The 14065-nt window shown below is 43.0% G+C and overlaps 1 protein-coding gene across 3 annotated transcripts in view; it reads right to left on the bottom strand.

Moving 5' to 3' along the window:
- Window positions 1-14065, bottom strand: part of adamtsl3 (ADAMTS-like 3) — a 481218-nt gene that overhangs the window by 20596 nt on the left and 446557 nt on the right. For 2 of the 3 annotated variants that reach the window (XM_067971609.1, XM_067971610.1), the window contains exons 25-27: window positions 13082-13201; window positions 5810-6022; window positions 1048-1231 (exon numbers count right to left, since the gene is read on the bottom strand). In XM_067971609.1, coding sequence (XP_067827710.1) covers window positions 1048-1231; window positions 5810-6022; window positions 13082-13201 — 517 coding nt within the window. The remainder of the gene's footprint in view (window positions 1-1047; window positions 1232-5809; window positions 6023-13081; window positions 13202-14065) is intronic. The other variant, XM_067971611.1, reaches the window with a different exon arrangement.

The raw sequence follows: 14065 nt of genomic DNA, 5'->3' as shown, positions 1-14065 counted from the left end.
GTTCACCTGATAACAATGCTAACCGTAATTTCTGCCCTTAACTTGCATTTCTTGCATTTAATTTATTTAATATAAATGAACTTAATATCATTTAATGGCTCCAGAAGATTTCAAAATCAGTGGGGCAGAGGTTCTTGATAAGTTAAAAGCGCTTCAGACTAACAAATAAAAGGGGCCGGATGGAATATTTCTGAGAATTCTAAAGGAAACTCGGGGGCACTAATGATCATCAAGGAGGAAATATTGGACACTGGCAAGATTCCACAGAATGGAAGCAAACAAGTACAGTGCAGATGACAAATCTGACCTAAGGAAGAACAGGCCCATCGGCCTAACATCGGGAGTAGATAAATAACAGAAGGGGTAGGCTGGAGGAATCAGTATAGGAATAATTTAAGAAGCAGACATCATGAGTTAGAAGTGGAAGATCCTCCCTAACAAACCTGACTTCTTTGAGGATGTCTCGGATAATGTAGATAGTGGAGCTCCCTGTGATAGGAACATAAGAACACAGGAACAGGAGTAGACCATTCAGGCCCTCTAGCCTGTTCTACCATTCAATTAGCTCATGGCTAATCTGCACCTCAACTCCATTTACCCGCCTCTGATCCATATCCCTTGCTACCCTTAACCTAACCTGTCAATCTCTGTCTTGAAAATTTCATTAAGTTTTGCAACCTCCCCTCTCCCTGCAATCATAAGAAGGGCTTGACTGACTAAATACTAAAAGTTGTCCTCCTTCACAAAGGTACTCTTCCCACTTGGTACTTTCTTCACAGAGGTTCTCTCCCACTCACAGAAGTACTTTCTACTGGGCGGATAGTTAAAATCAACTCCCATGTGTATTTTGCCAAGTTTCATTTTCATGTTGCCATGATGTGTGCCATCACCCCTCTTCTGGGGTTATGTATTAACAACTTGATATATTTTGCCCAGTTCCCTGCCAGGCACCTGAGGATCGAACTTAGCTGGCATACATAATTAGTTAGAACTGAACTAAGGCAAGAGCTGTTGCGTAAAAAGAAAATTGTCATCTTTGCATCTTACCTGGCTGGACAGTCCTGTATGTTACATGGCTCAGTAACTAAAGGGGGTTTGGAAAGCTCATAACATGCTGACTCATTCACTTCAATCCCATTAGTATTTAGGCAGAGCAGTCGTCTATGCTGGACTCCTGTATTGCCGCAGGTTGCTGTGCAGGCAGTCCAGTCGCCAGGTGCCCACATGAAATCTGTTTAGGAAAAAAAATCATTAACAGTGACTTCTCAGAGGATTTACAAGTTGTCACAGAATCAGTATAGTTCTATAAGACCACAAGAGATAGGTGTAGGAGTAGGCCATTCGGCCCCTCGAGCCCGCTCTGCCATTTAATGAGATCATGGCTGATCTGATTTTTTACACCTCAACTCCATTTTCTAGTTCTGATTTGGTCATTTTCTCAGAAGTTTGGAAGCATAAAACTCTATTTGAAGCTTGAACATTGAAAAACACAAGATGAGAAGCAGATATTGTTGAGTGTGGAAATAATAAACACAAGTGTTATGATGTTAAATTATACAAACAGAACAAAGGTTCAGTTTGACTTAACATTTGATCTTATGTAAAATGCAATAAAAAGTCATAAGCAAATGATTTATTTTTAATAGTTTAAGGACTCAGAGAATTCACTTCCAATTGTGTTCATTTTAATTATAATAGTACATTAACATTTACAAAGGACTGGGTGTTGCAATGGGTTAGTGCGCTGGGCTTTCTGGGTCCTGGGTTCACACCCTGCCAAGGCTGTTGGGGTGAATGTGTCCTTCCTCTGCTGGGTCTATTAAATAGCCTCAGGTTGTTCCAACTGTCTGTAAATTGGCCTGAACATTGATATGAAGTTGCAATCTCACTCAGATGGCCAGTGTGGGAAATGATAACACTCCATTCCCCAACGTCCCATCCCAGAGTGTAACTGGACTGGGAGTAACTCAGACTGACACTGAGTACTCCCCAGTACTCACATCCCATGCTGTGACTTGGATCCATTCACACTGATATTGGGCTCCCCTGAGACTGGGGAAAATATGTATCATCGGAGTGGAGTTGAGGGAGATTGCACCGTATGTGGCACATGTGATAGCTGACCCGATAATGCTCGAGTGCCACAAAAATCCTCATTTTGATGAGTTAAAAAAAAAATACATCAGGTCATGTGTTCTAGATTAAGCTGTAATTGATGAAGTGGGATAATGTTGTGAGTGCAGGTTGGAGATAAGGCTACAATAATATAGCCCTGGCCTGAACCTATCATGAGCGATGCTCACAAAATCGCTCCGAAGATATCTTGGATTTGATTTTCCGTTTTTACCAACTGCCCATTAAGAATCTCCTGGACGGAGCGCAGTAGGGAAGGGGTTGGATCGCGTGCCCCTTACTGAACCTACCGGAGTTTATTTCCATTAATTTCAGTGGAAGGAAACTCAGACGGGTTCTGTTACTGGTGTGCAGTCCACCCGGCCAGATTTTCCTGCTCCACTCCGCCCAGGCAACGCTCAACATTCAGGCGGTAAAGACGAAAATTTAGCCTAAGGTATAAGACCATAAGAGATAGGAGCAGGAGTAGGCCATTCGGCCTCTCGAGCCTGCTCCGCCATTTAATGAGATCACGGCTGATCTGATTTTTACCTCAACTTCACTTTCCCGCCCTTTCCCCATATCCTTTGACTCCCTTGCTGATCAAAAATTTGTCTAACTCAGCCTTGAATGTATTCAATGACTCAGCCTCCACAGCTTTTTGGGGTAAAGAATTCCAAAGATTCACAACCCTCCGGAAGAAGAAATTCCTCATTTCCGTCTTAAACGGGTGACCCCTTATTCTGAGACTATGCCCCCTAGTTTTAGATTCCCCCATGAGGGGTAACATCCTCTCAGCATCTACCCTATCGAGTCCCCTCAGAATCTTGTGTTTCGATAAGGTCTCCTCTCATTCTTCTAAACTCCAGTGAGTATAGACACAACCTGTTCAATCTGTATCACATGGGAACCTAAACAGCAGAGCTAAAATCAGTCTTAAAGCAGGCATGTCCCAGCTGTTTCTCTCTTTGCTGCTTAGGTGGGCACTGTGGAATCTCATGGGCCCACATATAAAGTTTAAATCTATATTCCCATTAATAATGTATATCTCAAGCTGTCGACACGAACAGTTTTTATTGTTCTGATTTAGGATTTATGTATCACTGAGGTAGTAGCACTCTGAACAGCTCTTCTCCACATTCAAACAGGGTAAATCAACGAATAGGAAACATAATGAGTTGCTGGGGCTTTCCGAGCCAGAATGCCAGTTCTTGGGGTTACCTACGGCCCATAAGTTGCCACTTCGACACCCTCTTTTAAAGAATATACAATTGACTAGCTTTTCTGGACCTCTCCAGTGTGGCAATTAGGTGTGATGTTGATATATTGACATTCAAAATCCCCGTTTGCTCCAAATTTTCATAGAGCATGGTAAAATTTACCCACTTACAGCTGTGGAAAATATGTGTGCGGTTACTGGAATAACTGAATGTCATTGAAGTATTTGACAGCTCGTAAAATGCACAAGCAAAAAAAAAAAGCTGCAAAACTCCCGTCACAAAAATAAATACTTGAACTGGAGTCAGAATCCGTGTCTCCTGGCCTTCCCTCCACCCCTCTTCATTTAGTTCTGTCCTATCATTCAATATCTAGTTCTGGCCTTTCACTCTTCAACGTTTTTATCCCCCCCCAATTCAGTTAAAAATGGTGCATACGGCACTTGCTTGGCTCAAGCTGCAAAGATGTGGGACCTTGACCTGCCTGTGTTGTCCACTTCATTCCTGGATGCCCGGCTATCTCTTACCCAGTCCAGTCTTACATTTAATCCCGCCCCTCCAGTAACAAAATGGACTTTCAGTGCAATTTGACTGGCTCCCTAGTTTTCCATTTGCTTATTGGTACATTCTTCTGAATGCTCATGTGTGCTTAGCATTTCCTCATTGGTAGCTTTCTGGCCACTTTGGTCACTTCTGATTTTTATATTCTCCGCTGTCAGTTGGCAGCGCTCTCACCTCTAAGCCAAAGGGTTGTGGATCAAACTCCACTTGAGCATAAAATTTAGGCTTATACCTTAGTGCAGTACCGAGGGTGTGCTGCATTGTCAGAATTGCCACCTCTCTGACGAGATGTTGATCTTCGGACCCATTTGTCTGGTTAGGTGGACGTAAAGGATCTCCCTATTTAAAGGGGCGAAGAGCAGGGAGTTCTCCCAGTGTCCTGGCCAATGTTCCTCTCTCAACCAACACCACCAGAAACATATTAACTGATCAGTTTTTGATTTGCTGTTTGTGGGACCTTGCTGTGTTTTCCTACATAACAGCAGTGGCTACATCTCACAAGTAAATTAATTGGTTTTGACATAATTTGCTACTTCCTGAGGACATGGAAGATGCTAAATAAATACAAGTTCTTTTCTTTCTGTACTGAGGTCTGATTTGTTGCCGATTTATGAATGTGAAATTTGAAAAAAAAATCAAAAAGTGAGATGCTGGCTTGTGACACAGAAAGTGTGACATGACAGGCAGTGAAGGAGTGCAACTGTACTATTGTTATTATATTCTGGATAGATACAATAGTGGTATACGAGGGGAAAAAAATTTACTTATTTATCCAAAATACCATTTACTGCATATTGTGAGAACACTATTTATTTATGAACTCAATTAAAAAAAAATGTGAGCAATGTCATGGGAAATTGAGTGACTATAAATTTTTGGGCCTCTATTCTCTGGAGTTCAGAAGAATGAGGTGATCTCATTGAAACTGCTAAAATTCTTCGAGGGCTTGACCGGGTAGATGCGGAGAGGCTGTTTCTCCTAGCTGGAGAGTCTAGAACTAGGGGTCATAGTCTCAGGATAAGGGGTGGGAGATTTAGGACTGAGATGAGGAGGAATTTCTTCACTCAAAGGGTGGTGAATCTTTGGAATTCTCTACCCCAGAGGGCTGTGGATGCTTAGTCGTTGAGTATATTCAAGAACTGAGATCGATAGATTTTTGGGCTCCAAGGGAATTAAGGGATATGGGGATCGGGCTGGAAAGTGGAGTTGAGGTCGAAGATCAGCCATGATCTTACTGAATGGCGGAGCAGGCTCAAGGGGCCGTTTGGCCTACTCATGCTCCTATTTCTTATGTTCTTATTTGACTATTCGCGACATTGTTAGACAATTCTTCTGTTGGTTAGAAACCTCTGAGGTCCAAGTGCAGAAAAGCTGGGTGCTTCTATTGAAACATAAACCCTACCTAGTTGGGAGCAGGTGCTTGTAAATCCCCCAATTTAAATATTTTAGTGGCCCTAATGAACCATGTATGCAGGATCCCAACATCCTTTGCACTTGCCAGTCGCATTGGACCGCGCCAAGTCCATCGAGTGTATTGTAGACCTGTGCTCTTATACTCGATAGTCACATTAATGGTCCCATAGATAGAACAAGAGAGAAAGTGTGAGAAAGGCATACTGAGTGGGAAATGCACAAAAAGAAAGACATACAGGAAAAAGACAGACATATGGAAAGTATAAGAGAAGCATAGATTGTGAGTGGCTGATACAAAGACGCAAGAAAATTCATATCGTAGCATTACCATATTATACTGTGTAAAGGAACAGTATATAACTGATATAATCAGGTTCTAATGTCTTCCAACTACTCAAACCTCCCAGTTACGATTCATAACATTTCAGCTCTTCCAACACACTCCCACACAAATGCTCCTCTAGACTTAAAATGAAAAGCAGTAAGTAATTAAATTCTTAGCATACCTACAAAGCTCACATTCACTGAGGCAGAAACCGTTTGTGACTTATTGGCAGCCAGGCATTTGTACTGCCCTGTCAACCTCTTAAAGGCCATGTTCACTTCAAGGACTCGCCCACTGGCCAACACTTTGTACTCGAGTCCTGGGACTGTATGAATGGATTGATTCCTGAAATACCAGCTAATGGTCATTTTGTGTTTAGCAGTCACTGGACAACCTAGGAAACAATTTTGATGGACTAGTTTTAGACCAAAAACATATGCAGTACACACAATAACAATTTAATGGTATGTCTCAAAAAGCAAACTACCACATTACACTAAAAACACATAATGATTCTTTTAACTATGAAATTTAAATCTACAATATTATTTATATATTACAGAGGAACTTGTATCATGAAGGTTGAGGCAATGATAGTGAACTGTAAATGATAAAGGCAGATGTACTGTTAAAAGTACATTGGTATGGAAAGGTCAGACTGGAGGATTAGTTAATATCTAATATGTATTTGATCCAAAGAATTCCCCAACAAATGCAATGAAAACTACAATTTCTCCTCTCTGACTCAGGCCTCTTGCGCCTCACCCCTGTTTCGCCCCACCATTGGCCGCCATGCCTTTAGCTGCCTAGGCCCTAAGCTCTGGAAATCCACCCCTAAACGTCCCTGCCTCTTCATCACCTTCTCCTCCTTTAAGACCCTCCTTAAAACTGACCTCTTTGACCAAGCTTTTGGTCACCCCTCCTAATATCTCCTTCTTTGGCTCATCACCCATTTAAAAAAAAGTCTCAGTCTGTCTTGTTCAAATTGGGTAATCTGTTTAAAGCCAGTGGGGGTAGATAGACAGATCTGAGAGTGTCTGTGGAAAGTTTTCCCACAAAATCCCACGTAAATGTTAATATTCAGGGACCCTGTGTCCGGTCCAGTTTACATTGATGTTCAGAATAGCTAAAGCAACTGTTAGCTATTTTTAAAAATCTTATGAGAATCAACTGTTAAACCTGTAAATATCATAATTCTATAGTATGTAATTGCTTCTGTTCACTCATCCATTTACTGTTTAATGAATCTGTTTGGCAGTTTTTAGCCTAAGATAAGATCTAGTAAAGTTTTTATTCCAATTCCTTCTGAAGTTGAGGAAGATTACGCGAGGGCTCACGAGATAACCAGTAGCTGAAATACAGGAAACAGCATTCTCTCGTCAATGCCTGTGCTTGCTACAAGTTACCTAGATATTGGGCACGTGAAGGTGCACTCGAGTCTTAGGGAGTGACAGGTCACCTATGGGAGTGGTGTGAGATGTTGAACCTGAGGAAAGTATCGAGAGTAAAACTAAAACTTGCTAAAACCAAACAGTAGAGTTTTGCAATAGTCAGTTCCAGATTGCCAGTCGAATAAAGGGGTGAGTTTTGGGGTTTGAGTAATCTTGCCAATGGTGACACCAAGAAACAACATCTCAATATACTACTAAAAAGTCACCGATTGTAGGAGGTTCCTAGTTTCCGACTTAGGTTTCAAATATCGGCAGTGCGTTTCTGATGATGTTGAGAAATACTGAACAAGATTGTTAAATGGTGGATGATCCAATTAAGTGTAGCCATGCTGTAGTTTCCAAATATCTAAATTGCCTGCACTGATAGCAACAGCTCTGACCTTGGCTCGCAGATGATGACAGAAAAAATATTTCACTCAAGTCAGAGGACAGCAACATGGCATTTGCTCCTAATATGATGCTACCAAAGTTTCCAAGGAGAAAAGGAACAATGGGAAGTTGGGACACACAAGATGGGGATTCACAAGTCCATACCAAAGGAAAGGAATGTGAATGCGAACAGGGCCAGACTGTTGTGTCTAGGACTAAAGGAGACGCTGAGCCAAGTTTTCCAATTGTAATGCTGACAATAACCCAATTATTTTAATAGGTTAACATCTGGGTTATGATTGGAAAACCTCATTCACAGTGTCTAAGGAGGTTCTCTATAGAGAAAATTACCAAAGTTTGTCAACTGACAATAAGAGGATATCCTCAGTAACAAATTGTTCAACCTGTGGTACTGGATCATCCTAATTTGGAACATTTCTCCCGTCATTAGTAAAATAACTACTTCTGCTTGAATTTGATATGCGACCCGTACAAGAGGGGTCACAAGCTTGTGGATTCCGCAGAGGTGTAGATCAACCGTTGAAGAGACAGCAACAATTCTGTTTGTTTCTCCAAGGTCCTGGGTGTAATCAACTGTATTCACATAGTTATAAGGTCAACCACTGTCAACCTAATGGCATCCATCAACTGTAAGTGCTTCCATTCAATGTGCAAGTTGTCTCTAATGTAGAGCAAAGGATGTTAAATAGGAATGTGCAGTATATGAGGTCAACACGTAGCTGCTTCGTCCAAAGCCAGTATTTTCTAGTTACAACTTTTGATTACAATGACCAAATGGCTGCTGGGGGATTTGGGTTTAAAGATGGCAACAAAACACAGCTACAACCAGGCGCAAAACATACTGTGTCACGGAGAAACATCGAATGTGTGCCAATAATGATTTTACTATCTTTACTGCTTTGGAATACAACAGACAGCCAAATTGTGCAGAATGCTTGCAATCTGCTGCAAAACCATACCAATCAGCAGTCTCCACACTTCAGCATCAAAGAAAAAAATATACCCATATAGAATCATACAGCACAGGAGGCCATTCGGCCCATCGTGCCCGTGCCGGATAAGGTTAACAAAGGACTGCACCAGCAAACGAGGCAGCAATGGCTCAGGGGGTTAAGGAAATCTTCTATATCAAGGTGAGAAACTTTGTACGTTAATCTGGCTGATAGAAAGTCACACGCAGTGACCCACGATACCATCTTTTCAACGACGGGGAAAGTTACAGATTCTGTGGTTGTGTCGCTGTAGAACTAGCTTTATATATATTGCATCAATTTTTCTGGCCCTAAACCTCACTGCATCTCCACATTTCTCGCCTCCTTTAAGATGCTCCTTAAAACCTACCTCTTTGACCAAGCTTTTGGTCACCTGTCCTAATAGCTCCTTATGTGGCACGGTGAAGCCCCTTGGGATATTTTACGACATTAAAAGCGCTATATAAATACAAGTTATTATTGTTGTTGTTGTTGAGTAGACACAGTACAGTTCAGGTCCAGGTGCACCTAAATTTCCTCTCTTGCTCCATGTTAACGGGCTTAGGGCACACCCTGGTGCAGGCCTGCCCCTCCTGGCTGAGGCTAGCGCTAGAAAGCAGAGCAGGAAACTGGAGCGCTGCTTGAAGTCTGAGAGGCCTGCAACTGAGGCCAGGCTATCACAGCCTGGAGAGCAGCAGCCAGGCGGCTTCAAGGTTGCGCTGGGAGCTGCAAAAGAACTTCAAATTTACCTTGGGGTTCCTCTTCCACTTGCTGCCTAGTCTCCTCAGACCATCTGATCTGAGAAGGATGCTGGTGTAAGCTCCCAACACTCAGCACTGCAGGTGACCTAGACCCGTGGCCACAGGAACAGGAAATTAAGGTGGCAGGGCTGGGAAAAGGAAAAGACTTGCATTTATACAACGCCTTTCATGACCTCAGGACATCCCAAAGTGCTGGTAGTCGTTGTTGTAATGGAGGGAAATGTGGCAGCCAATTTACACACTGCTAGGTCCCACAAACAGAAATGAGATACGTGATCAGATATTCTGTTTTTGCTGATGTTGGTTGAGGGATACACATTGGTCAGGAGAACTTTCTTGCTCTTCTTCCAATAGCGGCAAGTGATCCTTTATGTCTACCTGAGATGGCAGACAGGGCTTCGGCTTAATGTCTCATCCAAAAGACAACGGGCTATAAATTGGGCCACGTAGCACCCGTTTTGTAGACGCTACATGGTCTCCTAAGGGCCCAAAATGGCTTCTGGAATGCGCACGCACACTTCTAGCGTGAAGTACACCAGACGCCATCTCGGTAAAGGCATTTCCACATGCGCAGATAACGAACGCTTGGGCTATGCAGAGAGAATGTGCAGTAGGTCAGTGTATAACGCTGATTTAAAGGGACAGATTCGATTTTGGAACTCAACGCTCCAGCCAATGCACAGTTGAACAGGTCATAAACAGAATGGAGGACTCCCTGCCAGCGCTATTTAAAGGGATCATGCAGGAGTTACAGTTTAGTTGTTGGATTTTTGGTTCTGGCTGCTGATGCATTTGTACCTGTTTTTAGAGGTCTCCTATACTTGAATACTAGGACTTGGGGACATAGCCTCAAAATTAGAGCCAGGACTTGCAGGAGTGAAGTTAGGAAACACGCAAAGGGCGGTAGAAGTTTGGAAAGCTCTTCTGCAAACGGCAGTTGAATGCTAGCTCAATTGTTAATTTTAAATCTGAGATTAATAGATTTTTGTTAACCAAAGATAATAAGGGATATGGAGTTAGGTCAGAGATCAGCTATGATCTCATTGAATGGCGGAGCAGGCTCAATGGGCTAAAAATCTTACTCCTGTTCCTATAATAAAGCTTCAATACTCTATAGGGAGTGGGCTGGCTAGCTGACAGGCAACAGGAAGGGCACTGGCAGAGTGGCAGGGGTGTGACAGAAATGCTGTCATCCTGAGAGAGGACAGCAGTTCATGTTCCATGGAGCCACTGCCACTTGCTGCCTCCTGTTATGCGCCACCTTCTCCTGCAAGAAAGCTGGACGTGTGTCGGTGAGTGTCCTGCAAGATGTTTGGGTGATATGCCTGTCATGGTTGAATAGCTGCTAGTGTGTGTGACCTGTGAGTTGTGAGTGTGTGGCTTGCAACAGTGGTAATGTGTGAGGGTGAGAGGAAGCATCTAATTGGAAGAGTTGAGTACTGATTGAAAGAGTTTGTTGGTATGTGGGTGATGGGGGGTGTAGTGCGTGGTGCAGTTGATAGGAGATGCAACCTGACAGTTGACCTCACTCACCTTGACCACTCATGTCAAAGCATTGAACTTCTTCCTGCACTGCATCCATGTTAGTGGCACTATGCACCTGGCATTGACTTTGTCCCATACTGCCTCTTGAGCATATGTCTGGAAGGCGTCTTGCTCCCCTGCGGATACAGGATGACCCTCCTTCTGTTCACCTCTTGCACCAAGGCCTCTAGTGCATCATCAGAGAACCTTGGTGCATGCTCTCTCACAGGCCCGGTACAAACTCAGATCGGCAATTTGGTGAGGTCTGGTGTGCAGATTGGAGGATGTGGGATTTAATAGTGCGCAACCTTTATTCAATGTTTTAACATAATTCATCAGTTTGTAAACATAGGGACGGGACCTGCATCTGTGTTTTACATGTGCGACACCGTGCGGACCCGTATCTTATATTTTGCAAATAAGAGGTGCAGGCTGCCTTTAAGTGGTGCCAGCCATTCGCAATATCAAGGCCCTCTGCTGGTGAGCAGCCACTCAACAGCATAGGTAGGGCTGACTGCATGCAGCAATCAGGCAAATCAGCAGGCAGCACAAATGTTGCGTGCTGCCTGCATCTCAACGAACGGGCGCGGGTTAATCACGCACCGCAACCCCGCGCCTGGTTTTGTGATTATCCAATATAACCCCCAGCATCTCCCTTAGTACAGCACTGAAGTATCAGCCTAGATTATGTGTTCAAGTTTCTGCAGTTGCTATTGAACCTTCTGACTCAAAGCTGACATGTGGGAATAACTTCCATGCCTCGTGACCATGACATCATTAGGCCTGTAGCTATTGCAGGTGTGGCCGCTGCTCATTCACCCCGAAGAAACCCCAGGACAATGTAATGGGGACAGGGATCCACATAACTGGTCTCTAAAACCTTTTTCCTGACCTTTGCACCCAGGGAATGGATGCCCGTGAGGGGCAAAGGTCAGTAAAATCGTCCCCATTATGTTCTTAGCATAAATTTAAAGCAAAGTCTTAAAATGGGTTGGAGCTTAATTATAATATTCAAGGAGTAATGTCATACTGCCTCCTGAGTCACTTTTTAGCCATTACATCGGTGTAGTTCCAGATCAAAGCTGCACGACAGGTGTTTGGTAGTGTAGTGTAATGATTATGTTACTGGACTAGTAATCCATAGGATGCAAGTTCAAATCCCCCCATGGCAGTCTGAGAATTTGAAATCAGTTTGGAAAATCTGGAAAAAGTAGAAGTAAAAATGACCACAAAACTGTCAGAAGTGTCCTTTAGGGAAGGAAACCAGTCATCTGGTCTGGCTCTTTGCCCTCTAAACTAGCCCAGCAAGCCCTTCACAGTTGTATTAAACTGTACCATCACTTTCTAAGCGCAACTAGAGATGGGCAATGGATGACGGCCTTGTGAACGACACCCTTATACCAAAAATGAATAATCAAAACTTTACCAGTACCCTCACACCTGCATCTGCAGACAGCAGGTATACTGCAATACTAACCTATAGGATTGGTGCTCCAGAGTGGCAAATAGGGCCACTCTCCTCATAACTGCCTCACAGAGCATCATCTCCTCTCCAGGAGCTTTCAAACCAGCAGTTTCAGATCGTGCCTACAGATTGGATATCTTTTCCCTTCACTTTTGCCCAGTATCTCTTAGCTCTCTCCCCTTTAAACATTAGCAATGGCTGGCAATGGGTTAAAATACCTTTCGAGCCTTTCCAAAGTGTACAATAATTTTTGTCCCACTATTCTGTCATTAAGGGATATGGGCCAAAGGCAGGCATATGGAGTTAGATCACAGATCAGCCATGATCTTATCAAATGGCGGAGCAGGCACGAGGGGCTGAATGGCCTACTCCTGTTCCCATGTTCCTTCCTGTCAGCGTTTCCATCCCTTTAAATCTCACCAACACAAAATTATACAGTCCCACCATCAGGCTACCCAGATGTATCCAAACTATATGTGTCCAAATCTGCAATTAGAGCTTTGAATAATATGCAAATAAACTGACCATGCAGAATAGAGCTTTATTAGCACATTACCATTCTGGCAAGGTTCACATCCATTCTGAACTATTTAGAACTAATTTACACCAACGTTGACCCGAGTTCTACGAACTATCTGAAAAACTTCTGAGAAAAAATTCTGCAGACATTTATTTCCATAGAGCCAAAAAAGTTTATTAATAGTTGGATTCTAAAAATAGAACAGTATAATTAGCAGGCAGAAAATTTTGGCCATTATTATAATTAATTGTTCCCACAGAGTACCGTGACCAATTTAATATTTTAGAAAATTGATCACTGAAAGCAGTTTGACTGTAGTCAAATGTTACTGATACACTGTCCATTTTGGAGAAAGAAAAACGTAAACCCACCTATCCGTAACACATCTCCTTGTTTAACCGTAACTGGAGTGCCAACCCGCGACGCCATTAAGACACGTTTTCTTCCCTTGTTTTGTCGGAATGTCACAGGCTGAAGAGCAGTTCTTGGTTCTAAATAGAAGTTTTAAGTAAGAATCTGATGAGAGAAATTTTAATTCTTTTTTTCTTGATCTTTTTCACCAATATTCATCTCTAACTCTCTCCACTCTTGCCTCTTGTTACAATATCCCTTTCGTCAACAGGGTGGTGAAAATACCAGATTTCTCTATGAAATTTCTCTGGCTGGCCAACAGGAGTTGCACTTTGACAAAGAATCAACCTGTTCCAGACACTTTTCTCACTAACTTAGATGGAACAATCCACTGTTGACAAATTCACTGTTGCAAAACAGGCCATTTAATCAGCGAGATGAGAGCTAACAATGGACAATAGAGGTTAGCACGTTCAAAATGACAGCTGAGGCTGAGATTCACACTTTAGTACATGGTGCGGGTGTCCAAGTCTCCAACATTTTAGTCCTGCCATTCTGCCCTTTTGGAGGTTATACAGGGTATATTTGTCCAAAACTGACTGACAAGGCATTCAGCACTACGAAGGTTCATCTCAGAATCATATGGCCCAGCACAAATATATCAATATAATCAAAAAACTAATTTGGGAACTTGACCAGGTCTTGGAATGCCAAAGTTTGGTGGGTCAGGTCATTGTCATGGTTTGATTGCAACCCCAGTAATATCCCTGCTCCTACGAGGCCTGCAGTAGCAGCAAAGGCTTCCATGACGGGGGCCTTCTGGCTGCTGGAGAGGCTGTAAGGAAAAGATGGTACTTATCTTTTCAGGTCTCTCTTACACTGTTGCAAGAAGGCCTTAACCACGGCCGCCACTGTCACTGTGGCCATCCTCCCAGACCCACCGATCGGAGGGGAGTCCAGGTGAAGGCCCAACGTCATCTTGTTTACGGGTGTTCCTGTATCTG

Source organism: Heptranchias perlo, chromosome 34, assembly GCF_035084215.1.
Source record: "Heptranchias perlo isolate sHepPer1 chromosome 34, sHepPer1.hap1, whole genome shotgun sequence".
In the NCBI taxonomy this organism is placed as follows: Eukaryota; Metazoa; Chordata; class Chondrichthyes; order Hexanchiformes; family Hexanchidae; genus Heptranchias; species Heptranchias perlo.
Note: the sequence above shows the minus strand (reverse complement) of the source record. Positions and strands in the feature narration are given on the sequence as shown.